The sequence below is a fragment of the Lissotriton vulgaris genome, chromosome 2_1, assembly GCF_964263255.1.
Source record: "Lissotriton vulgaris chromosome 2_1, aLisVul1.2, whole genome shotgun sequence".
NCBI lineage: Eukaryota > Metazoa > Chordata > Amphibia > Caudata > Salamandridae > Lissotriton > Lissotriton vulgaris.
Genome location: NC_141687.1, coordinates 560550690 through 560568871, shown reverse-complemented (window position 1 = coordinate 560568871; position 18182 = coordinate 560550690). Strand labels below are relative to the sequence as shown.

Here is an 18182-nt window from a genome sequence, read left to right as displayed (position 1 = left end):
TCATTAATCATTAATGAATCCTTCAAAAGTTTGAAGCTGTGCTGAAGGTGTCAGTTTAGAGACTAAAACTTTTTTACCTCAAAGGTAGCTCAATAGAGTCTTACACCTCCCACCCCCCAAAAAACATGAATTGCTCATTAGTAATCCTGGACAAATGTATGTTTGGAAATTACTTATTTGCCTCATAATACCATAAGAGTCACGCACTATGTTTAAAATAACACTGCAAATATCATTCTTCCTACATGCATTCTTACTGAAGAGGTAGCGACATAAGTTTTATAAGGAGGCTTTCTCCTTATTTTGCTATCGATCTGGTGTTCTGTTTTGGAACAGATCTTTGTTTGGAAAATTGCTTTACAGACCTGTTAGGCTGAATATAATATTTTCTATGATCCTCACACTTTTTCCTGTCTGGTTTTGCTGGCTTTATTACTTAGGGCACTATTGCACTGTCTGATAATGTTAAACCCTGTGTGTGTTCCCATGACATATGTATTGTGAATTGGTTTCATCTAATTGGCTTATTCAACTCTCCAGTTAGTTCATGTAGGTGGCAAAGAAAATGCACCAGTGGTGGGAAGGGTAAATATGATTTGTGTGCTGCAGTGTATACTTACATCAACCACACATTGGAAATAAAAATGTATGGCTCGAAAGACTCCTATAGTGCTGTGGCTGGGCTACAACTTCAAAGGATTGTAGTGACACTTGGCAAGGACAAGAAGAATTTCCTACGTTCATATATCAGCTAAGTCACCTCAAATGTGGCTTGCAAGTCTGCAGGGCTGGGTGCTCAGAATATAACAGTGGCATGCTAGATATTGGATAAAGTATACCCCCACAGTGAACAGTTACAAGACGCTGTTTGTCACTATGCAGCTATAGACTACATTTTGCATGAAGATGCTTATTTTGCATATCAATCACTTTATTCTATCTTGACTTGGGGAAAATCCTAGAGGGGTCCATACTAAGGTTATTCACACTTACGTTAAAAATCTAATTCAATGGTGAAAGTAGATTTTTTGATTTAAACGAGTAAACTGGTTTACCATTTTTCCAGATCTGCTCCAGAGACTTACTACACATCCCTTCCTGGCTATTAAAGACTGTCCTTCTGGAAGAAAATAGATTTACCTCTTGCAGCAAGAAGGCTATAATGGTGTTACCTGTGCACAGTTAGCAGGGATTAGCCATTCTGGGTGGGGTACAGGAACATTGGCAGCACAAGGGCCAACTTTGACAGCTCTTCATTCTAAGTGGAGCTCCCAAATGGGGTTGTTATTCACCAAGTCACCATAGACTTTCCGTCTATGTCCTCAGGAGGATTGAAAATTGGTCCTCAGGCTGACCCACTGTCAGGACACTTCATCTACATAGGGGAGTGGCAAGAAAGGGGCATTCTGGTGAGATTTGAAATAAACTCAAAGAGGAAATGCTGAAAAGGAAGATCAATATTCTGCATAAGGGTAACTAGGATTGGATTTAGGAAATTCTCCAGTTACTGCCTAGAACAAAAGTTACGTCTTGCGCCTCACCCCTGCCTCCTCAGAATATTCCTGTTCCCAGATTGAAGAAGTCTTGAAGAAGGAAGACTATGTCCGACAGCTCGAAGACAAAAAGGCACAATGTTGCTGACTCCCACTGGCTTCCAGGGATAGAAATCCCCCAATGGTCAATGGTGAGGCCTCCTGTTTGCCTACCAATGAGACATAAAAGGCAGGGTTCCTGACTCCAAGAAGAAGCCTTGTGGATCCCTACCTGACTGCAGCTTCCAGTCATGCCGCCCTGGAGGATTTTAAGAACTAAGATCCCAAAACTGACTAAATCAGAAGGTAAAACCTTGGACGATGGAGAGGCAGTAATAATGCCCCAGTGGGGAAGTGACCTATACTGCTACACAATCCTGATTTTTTTCGTATCAGCCCTTTTGACACTAAACTGAAGGCTACAGCAAAAGCTCTATGATAATGTTTCTGACTTCACAAGACTTTCACTGGCTTCAGCTTCCCGTTTTAAACTCATGGAGGACTTGTTGCTCCAAAAATGAGTCTAAATAAAAAATTAACAACTTAGACCAGTTTCACCCACTTGGCCTGACCGACTTCTGCTCCATCATGGTCAAAAACTCTTGAAATCGCGGGGATCTGACAGGTTTCTGGGTATCTTACACAAAACTTTGTGCCACGTTCTCGGCCTGATCTTGACCAAGCTATATAATTCAGACCGGGGTCCATCCCCACCTTCAATGTTAACAGGGGCCATAGTGGTTATCCCGAAACCCTGGAACGATAAACAGCAATGCAGTTTATACTGTCCAAAATCTCTCCTAAATGTAGATATAAGACTTTTTACGAGTATACTGGCTGTCAAACGGGGGCCTCACATGCCAAACATGATCTAACCAACCAATCAGGGTTTATTTCTGAAAGACAGTGTAGCATATTCTGCACCTCAAAGATAAAGCCAAACGTTCAAATAGGGAGACTATGCTGCCAACGATTGGCGATGAGAAGGATTTCGATCCGGTACACTAGTCATACCTCGAAGCGACTTTATCTCACTTTGGCATCAGTGAGAGATTTAGAGCTTGGATCCTCAGCTGCTATAGTTGTCCCAGTGCGACGGTTAGAGTGAACGGCCAAATATCGGCACCCTTCCCCATTGGCAGAGGCACATGACAGGGCTGCACTTTTCACCCCTGTTGTTCACTCTCCATAAGGAATCCATGGCCTAATGGGTGCGAGATAATCCCAACGTTACTGGGGTTACCTTTGATGTGGAACAGCACACAATCAGCTTATACGCTGATGATGTTCTAGTGTCACTAGACAACCCCAGCATTGCTCTCCCGGTTTTTCTGTCCAAATTGCACACTTTCGGCCAGGCAGCAGGATTTTGGGTCACTGTCAATAAATCTCAGGCCCTTAATCTTTCACTGTCCTGGACATTAGTGACACAACTCAAAACACAGTACCCGATTCAATGGGCACATACTTAGGGATCCAATTAGCTTCTTCAATTCATCAACTGCCACATTAAATTATCAATTCAAAGATTACTTAACCCACTCAAAACCAGCTCTTGCAGCTCGGATGGGAAGCTGCCCTAAAAATGACCACCTTCCCTAGGGTTCTGTAACTTTTCCAGACTCTTCCGGTGACACCCTCTACGGGGATGATGCAAACTTTGCAGAAGGAAGTGAATCAATTTGTCTGGATGGGAAGCAGAAGACTAATGCAAAAGGATCTGAGCTACAAATCCCCAGATGCAGGAGGCCTAAGTTTGCCTAATCTGCGGCAATACTATCAGGCGGCGCAGTTGCGCTGCCTGGTGGAGTGGAGAAGTGATGAGTCGGAGAAACGCTGGCTATTTCAAGATAGAGCTATAGCAGGACTGTACCTTTGGAAGGTCCCATTTTCAAAGAGAGCACATCGGCCAAAGAGCCCGTATGTGTTACCTATCAACAAAGCGACAATGGAGGCCTTGGACCAAGTGGGGGTCTGACGAGGTCTCACGTCATTCTCCCCAGGTATCGCTCAAGGGGCATTTACCCAATGGAGACAAACGGGAGGACGCTCGGTGGGTCACATGTTGGATGAAGAAGTAATAAACTTGTTTGCCCAGTTACGTTCTTCTTATACACTACCAGAGTCAAAGAGAATACATTCTATGCAACAAAGCCTCTGGTTCATGCACCCAGTAAACTTCCCTGGGGTGCAAAGACCTCTCACGCCCTATAAGAAATGGCTGGGAACTAAAACTTCCAATAGACAACTTATCAAAGAATTATACACCTTCCTAGGTCAACCCTCTCAGCCCCTGTCAATTGCATGCCAGAAACGGTGGAAAATGGAATTAGGTTAAGAAATTGACTTTGAAACAGTAGGGAGAGATCTACCATAGAGCACGTCACACAGAATGCAATACTGCTAGCATAGAAACCGCCGCTGAGATAACCTCTTACTGGTATCTCACACTAGTGCGCTTACATAAAGGCAACCCAGAGCGGAGTCCAGATTGTTGGCGGGTTGTGGTCTCAGGGCACACTTTTACATCTGCTATGGGATTGCCCTAAGATAACGGAATATTGGACACAAATTCTAAATGAAATAGACTTACACTTAGATGCGCAATTCTAGGGTTACTTAATCCTCTTACCTTTCTATTAAAATCCCGATGGAGGAAGACAACAGGACTACCTCTGGGGGCTGCATATCAGAATATTCTTGCTCATTGGAGAACAAGCTGCATACCTACACACCAGGGATGGCTTCACCACTTATGGCATATAATAGGCAATGAAAAGATCACTCCATCCCTTACAGCTCAGAATACTTAATTTGGGGAGCTCGAGCGCCCATTCATTGCCCTCTTCTCTAAAGAATTTTGGGAACTTACTTGTCCCAAATATCTAAGCATACTCCGTTTGACTGACGTCACGTCCTCTGTACCCCTAGTACATGGATACTCATAGTACGGGCCGTGGGCTGCCAGCGGCCCGGCAAGCCTTCCCTGGTGGCCCGCTCACCTTGCAGACATCTTCTACCAGTGTGATACGGAGTCTTTGCTGCTTTGTCGGGGCCAGCCATAGTCAGAGTGGAGCTGCAGCGCTAAAAGGTGAAATACAACACAGCCTCATTAACATGTGAATGGTCTTCTAAAGACCTGTGAAGTGCTCGGGTGCGGCTCTGTGTGTCTGTGCCCGGGAAGCTGACACATGCCCAAGCACACACAGGCAGGGTGAGGTGACAGATTGAGGGAGGGAAAGGGAGACAGAGACAGAGTGAGTGAGAGTGAGGGAAAGGGAGACAGAGTGAAGGAGGGAAATGGAGACCGAGAGTGAGGGAGGGAAAGGGAGACAGAGTGAGGGAGACAGAGAGAGGGAGAGAGAGAAAGAGAGAGAGAGAGAGAGAGAGGGAGAGCGAGAGAGACAAAAAAAAAGAGCGAGAGAGAGATGTGTGTATGCAGGGTCTGGTGGCTCAGTGGACGAAGGCATCCCCTGCAGAGACCAGTGATCAACCTCATTGTCAGTTTTTATGTTGCTCTAGCCCGCCCCCTCCCCCACTTACCCCGCCCCCACTGGTGCGGGCCTCAGAAACAAACCACACTGTAAATTTGGCCCCTGAGAGAAAGTTTGTGAGTACCCATGCCTTACTGAATACTAATATGGCAAGCTATGCAATGGCCGTCTTTGCTACAATTGTAATCTTTTTCTTCACTGAGTACTATAGGGGCGGTGAGGCAGGGAAATGTTCGTTAGGGGGATTGTTTTTATAAATATTATTGTTGATATTACTATATCTGCCTAAAGCTGAGCGCTGTGACATGCTTTTGCTGCTACACCCATTGTAAAAATGTGAATAAAGAGATTTGAACCATAAGATAGCACCCTGGGCATGGGCAGAAAGAAATTTGGCACCCTTGTTGATGGCAGTGAATTAAATGAGGCAGCAGGGTGTCCCTTTTGTGTTCACCGGTCAGTACGTGGATGAGGAGGGACAGCCCCCCTGAAAACAGGCATCCCCCGACCTCCGCCAGGTCACCTACATCATTGATATCCTAGCTGCCTCACACAGATGATGGTTTTGTTGATGTGTGCCAGAAGGGGTAACGGAGGGTTAGGGCAGGCAAGGGAGCTAAAGAGGTGCTAAAAACATGCCCATCCTAGGACAATGAAGTCTAAATCCACTTTAAACTGGCAAATCAGACAGAAAGGAACAGGCAAGGGCAAAGGCAAGGCTGGACCAAGGTGAAAAGGGCGCTGTTGTTGGCATAACTGTAACAGCTCTGTGGGCCCCTCAGAAAATTGGCGCCCTGGGCCCAGCCCTGCATGCTAAAGGCAGGCCCTGCTTGGAATCATGGAGTCTTCTGTAACCTTACTTGTATGCATGTGTCGCTTAGCTACGATGCTGTCCCTTCACCTGATGACTCATATGGAATTGGTGAAATTAATCAAATAAAAGGTCTTTCAAGACATAAAGAAAGTTGGGGGGTGGGGGGCCAGGGGGGGGCAAGAGCAGGTTTGCCATCTCGAGCTCCACCTGTCATGAAGTGAGAGCTGGAGGGGACAGCAGAGATTTGGGGTAATTTGGTTTTGCGATAATGGATAATGCAGCTGTCAGCATGCATTTAATCCAGCGGCCTTCAGTGGCAATTTCAAATGACAGGAGCAAAGAGACCCTGTCGCGTGCCTGCGACCCTGGGCGGGGAAGGCTAACCGAGCCGTGTTTCCTTTCGAACGCAGACGTGTCTTTTTCAGGCCCCCGGCAGGGTACTGCAGCTCAGTCTTTTCTCTATTTCCACACCCCGGGTTTACTGCTCCCTACCTCCGGCTTCCCGCCTTCCTTCCGGCCCATCTTCCACCTAAACCTCCCACCAACGTGCCAGAAACGAAAACCGAAGCCATCTGCGCTTTTCTTTTCCTTAAAAAGAAAAAAAAACCTACAATTAGTGTCTTCTTCGCCTTATGTACTTTTTTTTTTTTTTACAAAGCAGAGAACTATTATGCAAATACTCTGCAATTTGCTTTTGAATCATCTTTGTGCTGCGATGAGCAATTTGCTCGATCACAGGCCCGCTCTCTACAGCAGGAGCTCTTTTCTCTCTCGCGCTACCGCAGACGCCGTGTTCCGGTTTGAATGACAACCTTTAGAAGCTGTATTTTTTGGGGGTGGCTCTGCTGTGCTTGTTTAAGTTATTTTGTTCTGAGATAAGGATCGGTAGCCCCTCCAATAGCGCCTGTTCTAGACATTCATGTTTTAATGCCATGTCACAGATCCATGTATGTGTGTGTGCCTGAAAATGTGGGTGAAGGCCTGTTGTGGAGGACCATCCAAAAATATATTTGGGCACGAGAGGACCGTGTGGGGGGTTGTATGGTAGTTAGAGGCAGGGCCCGCTTTAGGGCAGGTGATGCCCGGTGCGACAATCGTTTTTGTCCCCCCGGCACTCACCAATGACCTCCACAGATTCCCTCACTACCACCCTCCAAAAGTGCCCCTCATCTCTCCATAGCTTCTTTTCTGACATACATTTAATTTGTTTTAAAGGGCTGGGTGGGGTTGGCTTTACTAGTAAGAATTAGGCTCATGGCGTCCCTGGGCAGGGAGCGAAGGTAGGTGACCCAGGAAGAGGGGGTTCGGGCGGAGCGTAGAGGCCAGTGAAGAGGGTGTTTGGAAGTGGAACAGAGTCGGAGGCTGCCAATTCCCTGCCAGGGGCCACCACACAAATATGTATCCATCCTCAGAGGATTATTATATTAAGGACATTGTAAGCCGCTGGTCGGGAATAGGGAGGAGACGAGTACGTGTAGGTTTCAAAGATGGTTTTATTGACTGATACAGTCTGTCAGTACAAGTAGGACGGGTGTTAGTACGTCGAGGAGATCGACTTCTTTCACGCCGGCTCTTTCCCTTCGCTCCTTCTTCCCGCCTAAGGTGGGTCCCTCTTCGTCCTCTTCTGTCGGTCTCCGTTGTGTCCCAGTCTCCACCGAAGGAGAGAAGCAAAGACAGAGGAAAGTATCAGGACAGGTTTTCTTATGACACTCGTTATCAGGGAAGGGGGTGGTGGAACACACTGTGCACTTTTACAAAGGTGACGGTGAGGGAAGTGCTCAGGGGAATTTATCAAGGGTATCGGGGCTTCCTCAGTGTTTACTCCACACCCACCCCGCAACTTTGTTACGCACCTCTGTTAGCCACGCCCCTCCGGGGGAGTGGCTGGGCGAAGCGTGTTGTCGTTGGCCTCCTGGCTCCGATGATCTTGCTTGTCGCCCGGGGAACCACCGGCGTCTCGATCCGTCCGTTGTCGGCTCTCTCTGGATGTCGATCCCCGCTGTTGAATCCTCTGGTCCGGACGCTGCTTGCTTCTCGTGCACTCCGCTCGAGTACTCTCCTTCTCTGTCCTCGGCTGACGCTTGTCCTCGTCCAGGGACTGTCGACTCCGTCGCTCTCAGCTCCTCTTCTCCGCCTTCTCCTGCTTCCTCTCGCTCCGTCGTTGCCTCCGCTATACCGCTCCTTCTTCCACCGCTGCTCCACGCCTCTCCGCCTCTCCAATCCACTCTGACCGCTCCTCCGGTGTATAGACACACCTGGTCCTGGGGCTGTGAGCCTTTTAAGTCCGCCCTAGGCTCCTCCTCTTCATCAGGCATACCTGGCCAGTTAAAGGGACCTTGTTCCCATTCCGCTTCGTCTCCACCGTAGGGCTCTTCCACTCTGTGCCAAGTAGGTGCGTCCGTTTCCTGGGGAGAAAAGAGGGGGGGGTCACAAGTTACGAGTCCCTCTCCGCATACCTGGGCCAAGGGTTCCCCCACCTCGCTACAGACATATATTGGTGTGGTGGCTCCTGGGGTTTGGTGGCCCTGCGCAGGTGCACATCTTGCACATGCCTAAGGCCGCCCCTGTAAGAATGTATAGCTATCCAAATTAACTCTGTTTAACAATATGAGGAATACATAATGAAAGACTAGGGAAAGCAAAACATAACGTCCTAACCTTTATTATGCAGGTTGCATGCAGCTCTTTGATGCCAGTTCACAAGTCACTGTTCTGTGTTAGGGTTGCAACTTGTGAATTGCTGTAACAAAAGAATATCGGTGACAAAATTAGTAATCCCTGAGCTTTCCACATAAAGTACAGTTCTGTGATCTACTTGGTACATGTTCTTTTCAGCAGTCATATTATCCCTCCGCGCTAGTTTAAACTGCAACTGGACAAACTCCAATCTCTGTCCAGCAGGAACATTAATCACTAAGGTTATCTTCATATTTTTGTTTCTGCCTGAAAACTGATGGGGGCACAAAGAACTCTGCAGCGGGTATTTTTAAAACATGTTATTTCGAAACACAGCGCCCCCTAAGTCAGCCCCAGGTGCCGCTTCACGGGTCACACCGCCCTACAGCCAGCCCTGGTTAAAGAGGGGCGAGCCAACAAACCAATAGGGATAGCTGAGCCAGACCAAACCTGTAAGAGCCCATGCATGTGGCGAGCCTTGAAAATATTTGGTATGTAAATCATGCCACAAACATCTTGTTAGAATATTATAAGGTGTCTTCAAAATTAAAACAAGCATTTTCAATGCAACGGCCTCGTCTTTAGGAAACTTATTTAGCCATGCAGCACATTATCCTGGGTGTTATATTAACTCTTCTTATTTAGCCTTACACAACTGCTATAACCGGATGAAAAGAGCATTTGTTCTCAGTGGGGTGCCATGGGAAGGGGTTAAGGTAACTGTTAGTCCCAAACAATAAAGTTTTTACAAAAACCAACATACATTGACAAAGTGAAAATTGGTTAGCAGGGATGTTTGAAGCGCACACACTGGTCGAAGGAGGCAGTGCGTATCACATGACCCCTCTTGTGGTCTGAGGGGATACTGTGAGCTTTGGGCGAATGCTTTTGTAGTCTATGGGATTTGCAAGGTTTGAGAAGATTGTTCTTGTGTCATAGCATGGCTGTGGGATCTGACATGGCTTTTCATGTGATCCAGGACCACAGTTATTGCTTTTGTGGTGAAAGGGGGAATGCTGGCCACAGGTAGGTAACCACTCTTGATGGAGGGATAATGTGAGGTGGCTGCTTCTGGCCTTTGAGTGAGATTGTAACGAATGTGTGACTGTTCTTTAAGTAAACAATGCTGTGGGTCTGAGACAACACCTCTTATGGTTCTCGGGTTGTGAGATTTCAGGTGGCTGTCTTTGTGGTGCAGATGTCATGCGAGCTCACTCGTGATTGCAATTGATACCCAGAGCGGGTTTGTGGCAGATGTAAGTGTTCTTGCAGTTTCTCTAGATGCAAACATATAGTTCTGATACAGGGAAAACCTTGTTTGCAGCAAGATGGCTTTGTAGGATAAACATATGGGGGTCGATTCAGATTCGGGAAAAACCGCTCCGAATAGCCGTTCGGAGCGTTTTTCCCATACGAATCGTACCCTGCAACATCCCCCGTACGTATGACGAAGTACGATTCATACCAGGAGCCGTACTCCGTACGAGTCGTACAAGACACCGCACTACTCTAATCTCTGTACGATTCTCCCTCGGAACCCGCTGTAGGCGACATCTGTATGGTTCGCGGCTGGTTGTTACGACCAAGCAAGTAGGATACGTGTCGGGTACGCACCGTATGACCCTTTTTCTACGGGAGCTGAAAACAGCCGTAAAAGCAGAGTTCGTGCCGAAACAGGTACGGAACGGCCCCCCCGGGTACGGTGCGTACCCCCCATGATCGCAGGGGTACGCACCGTACCCCTGCGATCATGGGGTATACGAGCCGTACCCCCATTGTACGATCGGTGTACGATCGGTGTATGAGCCGTACCCCCTGTACGATCGGTGTACGAGCCGTACCCCCATTGTACGATCGGTGTACGAGCCGTACCCCCATTGTACGATCGGTGTACGAGCCGTACCCCATGTACGTTAATGTAGGTTAATGTTTTGCCCTTAATTCTTTTAGGTTGAGATTAGATCATGGGTAAGACACAGGTTTCACATTTTATTGCTGGCGGATTTACATAGTGCAAACCTTGCCCAATGACATAGAGCACTTCACATCAGACACATACCTATATTTTTTGTCACAAAGAAATTTGAAGGGAATTCACAGGATGCTGAGCCAAGTCCGGATTTCGAACCTTGTTTACCATGTTTCATGGTTGGCAGCTGTAGTCACTGGGCCACACCAACTCCTATAAGACCTCGGCTCGTTTGGGCTCAAAGTTCCAAGAGACCTCTAGCTCATTCAGAACCCTGCATCAGGCTCGAGCCTTCAGTTGCTTGTCCACCTTTAGTTGTGGTGGGGCAATAGTGCTCAAATTATGCCATGGCCTATATACAATCAATGAAAATGGGGTCTCTTCCACCCAGCTTGGTCATGTGGGACAAGCACACTGGAGTAAGGGCCATATATATGAACACATTTTCCCATAGACACAGAATGGGTAAAACCCTTTGATGCATCTGGCCCTAAAAGTTAGTGCAACCGTTCAGACCAAGCAGCCATTATCATTGAATGGGACAGCATGACTGCTGTCATTCCATGCTTGCTAGAATATCAAGGCTGTGGGAAATTGTTGATAATCCTGGATAGATGGAAGACCATCCTGTCATTAAGAAGGTAATAGCTTACTTTGAACCAGCTAAATGAGACTGCACATTTCGTGGAGTAGTTAGACAGTAAAGACCCTATGCCAAAAAAGAAGTGTTTAGAAACATTGAAGCATCAGAAGTATAAATATTTTGCACTAGGGAGTGGATGTGTCACTCATTGACTGTTAATTTTAATTAGGCCGGAGACAGCCGTTATCTACCCCATCAAAAATATGAATACAGGAAGACCACAGATCTGTTTTGCTTCGCTTGAGAGTTAGTCAATTCAATTTCAAGCGAATCTCTGGGGCAAAAGGAAAAATTACAGAAGCAATTGGACCCCAAATTACCCATTTCCCTTGTAATTCCTCATTTCTAAGGGGACCCTCAGAGAAATCTGAAATCTCCCCAGTAACACTACCTCTCCCAGAGTTACCGGTACTGCCTGTAAAGGTATTGCAGAGGATGCAAAGCTACTGAGAGGATTATGAGTCCCCTCCTAATAAAGACCTAACCATTATGAATTATGTGGTTTAATAGTGAATGGAGGCTTGCACTCTACGTATGCAAGTCACAACAATATTTGAAAAACTTGTGGAGGAAAATCCCATTCCAAAGTAACCTTCTGTTCATCGGAAGGTCAGAAGAGGAATTGTGTTTTATTTGGGAGGGAAAGAATTCAGAAGGATTGGGCCACGAATGATTAGGAAGATGCAGTTAAATGAAGAGGAAGGTACAACATCTCAGGGTGAAGATAGACAACTGATATCATACTGAGAGGTATGCAACAGTACACAGAAATGCATAGAATGTGAACAATGTTGTAGGCCAACTAGAGCTATTTTTAAGAACAGAGTAGGTGAGTACGATTGAGGGTTGTCAATGCAGGAGTTCCCTCTGATACACCGCTAACATCAACTTGTTTTGTTGTTTTCTTTTTGTACAGGAAGCTCTGATAATGGCAAGCGTGGACCACCCTCATTTGGTTCGACTTCTGGGCGTCTGCCTGAGCCCCACCATTCAACTGGTCACCCAGCTTATGCCTCATGGCTGCCTTCTGGATTACGTTCATGAGCACAAGGACAACATCGGCTCGCAGCTTCTGCTAAATTGGTGTGTCCAAATAGCCAAGGTAGGCCAGTTGATATTCTTTTAAACCCTCCACATTTGTAAATATAGGAGTGTGGTTGATTTTGCTTGCATGGTGACATTACATTAAGGTGTGCCTTACCCGATAAATGAATCAATCCAAGCATGCCATAGGCCATAGGGCATCAGTATATAGATCCTGTGCGTTGTCTAGGGCTTAATTCACTTCCAGCCATCCTTAGTTATTTGTAGAGATCTACCCTGCAACAATGCTCGGCCTGCTGTTCGACATATTGTGTGTTCCCAAAGGCATCAGCATCTTGAAAAGGCTTGTGAGCCAAGACATCTTTGTTAATTTAGTGTGGCCAAAGGGATCTTGTGCATGTCTGAGATGCTCTGAGCAGGTCCAGTATTTCTAGTGTACATACTGTAGCCGCTAGGACCCATGAAAAACAGATACTGTACTCAGATGGATGCCAAACAAGTACTTCCAAAAACGTTAATACCTTGGTGTAATTGAAAGCTGAAATCAAAGGTTTTCCATATTCATACTTGAAATGTAAGCAATAGGAAGCTTGCCTTTCCCTCCCTTTCCATTAAGTCACCGTTCTGTATTTTGGGTTGCGAGGCTTCCCATTCAGATTTCGTCTGCCAGTCTAAGGCAGAATAGTCACCTTTGAGTCCCTCCACAGCATATGTCACAGGTATCTGCTGCTGGCACACGTCAACAGGTAGCACCTACTTACTTTGCTCAGTTTGTGTAGTTGTCATTCCCCACTGTCCTATCCACAGTGCTCTTTGTGGCCCAGCATATCCATATGTTGCACCCGATGATGTAGAGAACGTCCTGCATTTATAGGTATGGCACTAGCCAACATTTTTTGATGTCCCTAAAATTATATATCTGAAAGAGACAATTAACTATAGATTCCTTACATTGTGAATTACCCCCAGGCATCAGACTGGATCTGGAGAATTTTTTCGTCAGCAATACTCCTGCACGTTGAAAGGTACCGTCGGTCGGCTCTGCATTCGTCATTGGCGTCATGGTCACCAGAATGACGTTGCAGCAGCTATTTAGACGCCGCACTCGTGCGCTGATGTCAGTTCTTTCTTTTTCCGCGCCTGCCAGCGCAGGTCCGGAGAGAGCGGTACCTCCAGTCTCTTTTTGACTGACTTTTTTGATCGACTTTTGTCAACACATTTTTGAGTCCTCGACTCATGGTGCATATAGGGATGCCCGGTTTTTTGCCGTCTTTTCCCCTCGCTTTAAGTGAACAGATTGCAATCCTGGCCATTGACCATGCCAGGGTCCTCCTCATAGGTGACCTCAATTACTGGTTCAACGACCCCCTTGAAGGCCCTCACTCTAGTGAACTCACTGACCTCCTCACTAACCTAAACTTCACTCAGCAGGTCACCCTACCCACTCATCACAAAGGACATATTTTAGATCAAGTCTGGACTAACTCTCTGCTGGTCATGACCCCCGCCACATTTCCTTGCCTATGGACCGACCACTACCTACTTAAATTCACACTTGCCCACTCAACCACCAAGAAAGCCACCACGGTTGCAGGTGGCTTGGCTAGGAGATGGAACGCCTTAGATAAAATGGAATTTCTCCAGACAATGACTAATACTATCCCGTCCCCCCACCCTGATATTAACACACATGAAGCTAACCTCTCTGGCTGGATGCGCGCAGCAAGCGACATACATGCCCCTGTCAAGAAAGTCAAACGGGCGCGTCGTGCAGGCGCCCAGAGATGGTTCTCGACTGAGCTCAAATCTAAGAAACTGGCCCTACGCCAAATTGAGCAACAATGGCGCCGGAACTACCCTCCAGACATAAAGCTCAGATTTACCACTGCCTGGAACGAATACATGAAGGCTATCCTCTCTGCCAAAGCTGCCCATTTCTCCTCACGCATTCTTAACTCTAACAACAGATCGAAAGACATATTCTCCTTATTAAATGAACTGACTAACTTAGACAGTGTACGCCCCAGGACCACCCCCACCCAAACCCTCTATGACTCACTCAATGTCTACTTCATTGAGAAAATCTCGCCCATTAAAGCCAGTATTCCGAAACTCCCCAACACGACCGCCCTCGCTACGCTCCACAACAATCGCACTATCAACAGCTTCCCCCATCACCTCAGAGACATTTCAAGAGCTCCTTGCTAAAGTCAAATCTGGTGCTCCCTCAGACAGTTGTCCCCCTCACATACTAAAATACTGTTTCTCCGCTCTCCCAGATCCTGCCTGTACTCTCCTGAATTACTCCTGATCATCTGGCCAAGCCCCCTCAGTGTTCAAGGAAGCGACAGTCGTGCCACTTCTGTAAAAACCTGGGGCTGACCCCACATGCATGTCAAACTACCGCCCCATCTCTCTACTTCCCTTTCTAGCAAAGGTGATGGAGGCACATGTAGCTAGATGCCTATCTAACTTTCTGGAGGAGTCCAACTATCTCGAGCCCCATCAGGCAGGCTTCTGGCCTGCGCACTCGACGGAAGCTGTCGTACTCACCGTACTGGACACACTTCGCAACTGCGCAGACAATAATTCCCCCCAGGCCCTGGTGCTCCTGGATCTCTCGGTCGATCATACCATCTTGATCGACCGTGTCGGCCAGGCCAGCATCCAGGGCACTGCGGCCAGCTGGCTAAGATCCTTCCTGGAGAACAGATCCCAGGCCGTCCGCCTTGGCAACCTAGTTGCCCCTAAACAGTGAATCACCTGCGGTGTCCCACAGGGCTCCTCCCTGTCCCCCCACTTGTTCAACATCTACATCTTTCCCTTAATTTAGTCCCTTAGAGACAGGAAGGTGACTGTCTTCAACTATGCTGACGACCTACAACTGCTCTTCAAGATCAATAATACAGAGAGCTCAACTACCAGCTTTCAGTCTACCATGAGGTTCATGCAATCTTGGATGGACCAAAACCATCTTAAACTAAACCCTGGCAAGACTGAGCTGGTACTCACAGGGGACACTCCTAAGCACTGGGGCCCACATTACTGGCCTTCAGAGATGGGCTCACCACCTTCTCCCTCACCATCGGCAAAAACACTCAGAGTCACACTAAATAGCGACCTCTCATTGAAATCACAAGTGGGTCTTGTGGTCTCCAAGTGTTTTTTCCAACTCAGGAAAATAAGAAAGGTACGTCGCCTCCTTACACCAGAGGCCCTTAACCAGGTGGTGATAGCCACGGTCCTATCTCACCTGGACTACGCCAATTCTCTATACCTTGGCATGCCTCTCTACCTACTGAAGCGACTGCAGATGGTCCAGAACAACGCAGCCAGACTATTCCTAAGCCAACCCAGATGGCAACCTGCCATCCCACTACTTAGGAAATTACACTGGCTCCTCATGCTCCAACGCTGCACCTTCAAAACAGGCTGTATGATCTTCAAATCTTTGCACTGCAAAAGCCCCAATTTCATAGACAACTAGATAGTCAGGCACACCCATACCCGCAACTTACGTTCAGCTCACCTCTCACTTCTCCATACCCCCTCCTTCAGACAGAAGCGCAGAGGAGGCTGCAGATTTGCCACACTCGCTCCTCGTCTCTGGAACTCCTTCACCCTCGATATCTGAGCCTGCCTGGACCTCATGAAATTCAGAAGAGCACTTAAAACCTGGCTCTATAAGCAAGCTTACAACTAAGTTCCTCTCGAGCTATGCACTCTGCCTTTTTCTACAGCGCCATGAAACCAATCGGTGTAAGTGCGCTCTACAAATCATTTTTAACATTAACATTGTGGGGTAATAGGGCTGTTCATAGCAAGGCAAACTCACTAGCTGCTGATAGGTCTTCACCAGATATATTAATGCATTAAGCTGCTACGCACCTTGTGACCCTTTGGGTCCGGTCTAAGCTTACCAAACCACATTAGGACTTTACGACAAGCTGATTGGCCTTACATCTTGTTATCTTATATCTTATCTAAGTTCATGCTGCTATTTCCGTATAAACTGATATGCTTTGAAATATGTTACGAATCGATTGACATTCTGTTTTTGCTGCCTGTAATTTGTTACTTTTTTTTATATTCTGAATTTTACATATTCTATTTCGTTTACTATCGGCCCTGAGTTTTAACATATTGTAATACATTGTGACAAATTGTGTATCCGATGTTAGTGCACTGTGTCAGACGCAACACCTATATGACAACGTATTTCTTTAGTGCGTCTTGGGAACTGTTATTCTTACTTTTATGGTTTTAATTAAAAAAAGAATAAAGATTTAAATCGACAATTAGCCTTAGCAATCTGGATCAGACTCATACAAGTGCTCCGAATGCAATCCAACCTGTTGACATTCACTGAACCTCTTAAGACTCACCAGCGTCCTCAGGATCCAAAGAGATTCCTAGCGCCTTCTCTGACCAAGCTCTTTGTTGCCGCAGTGCTGTCAAGGAGCCTCATTCAGTGCAGTGGCGTAGGGAGGGGGGTGTGGTCGGTGCTGGCCGCCCTGGGTGTCATCACTGAGGGGGTGACAAAATGGCAAATATATGTGTTTAAACACACATTTTTGCCATTTTGTCAAGCCGGGGATGACAAGAAATTTTCCACACTGGGTACCACCTGACCTTGCTAGCGAGCCTGCCTGGACCTCATGAAATTCAGAAGAGCACTTAAAACCTGGCTCTATAAGCAACTACAACTAAGTTCCTCTCGAGCTATGCACTCTGCCTTTTTCTACAGCGCCATGAAACCAATCGGTGTAAGTGCGCTCTACAAATCATTTTTAACATTAACATTGTGGGGTAATAGGGCTGTTCATAGCAAGGCAAACTCACTAGCTGCTGATAGGTCTTCACCAGATATATTAATGCATTAAGCTGCTACGCACCTTGTGACCCTTTGGGTCCGGTCTAAGCTTACCAAACCACATTAGGACTTTACGACAAGCTGATTGGCCTTACATCTTGTTATCTTATATCTTATCTAAGTTCATGCTGCTATTTCCGTATAAACTGATATGCTTTGAAATATGTTACGAATCGATTGACATTCTGTTTTTGCTGCCTGTAATTTGTTACTTTTTTTTATATTCTGAATTTTACATATTCTATTTCGTTTACTATCGGCCCTGAGTTTTAACATATTGTAATACATTGTGACAAATTGTGTATCCGATGTTAGTGCACTGTGTCAGACGCAACACCTATATGACAACGTATTTCTTTAGTGCGTCTTGGGAACTGTTATTCTTACTTTTATGGTTTTAATTAAAAAAAGAATAAAGATTTAAATCGACAATTAGCCTTAGCAATCTGGATCAGACTCATACAAGTGCTCCGAATGCAATCCAACCTGTTGACATTCACTGAACCTCTTAAGACTCACCAGCGTCCTCAGGATCCAAAGAGATTCCTAGCGCCTTCTCTGACCAAGCTCTTTGTTGCCGCAGTGCTGTCAAGGAGCCTCATTCAGTGCAGTGGCGTAGGGAGGGGGGTGTGGTCGGTGCTGGCCGCCCTGGGTGTCATCACTGAGGGGGTGACAAAATGGCAAATATATGTGTTTAAACACACATTTTTGCCATTTTGTCAAGCCGGGGATGACAAGAAATTTTCCACACTGGGTACCACCTGACCTTGCTAGCCACTGAGAGTCCTGAAAGGGCATCTTTCTATGGCGTGGGCTGGTCTCATTAGCATAGACATTCCTCCTCCGACAGGGAGGAGCAGGGTGATGCTGAGAGGGTGCCTAGTCACAGCCTCCAAGCTCTCCTGGAATGGCTCCCAGACGGCGGGTGTCTGCTCAGTGTTTAACAAGACATGATTATTTCATGCGGTACTAGAAGCCGGCATGGCCTTGAGACACTTTATCGCGCATGCACGTACTAAGCAGTATGTAGCCTAATTAAATATTGATTTTAGAAGGGTACTCACTCGTGCTTCTAAATCTACAGTGTGTGCATGACCAAACTCGTTCTGTTGTACTTAACTCACAATATTTAGATTC

General features: G+C 46.6%; 1 protein-coding gene across 1 annotated transcript in view; it reads left to right on the top strand.

Moving 5' to 3' along the window:
* ERBB4 (erb-b2 receptor tyrosine kinase 4) overlaps positions 1-18182 on the top strand; it is a 2375242-nt gene that overhangs the window by 2055253 nt on the left and 301807 nt on the right. Inside the window, exon 20 of the mRNA XM_086955561.1 lies at positions 12045-12230. Coding sequence (XP_086811687.1) covers positions 12045-12230 — 186 coding nt within the window. The remainder of the gene's footprint in view (positions 1-12044; positions 12231-18182) is intronic.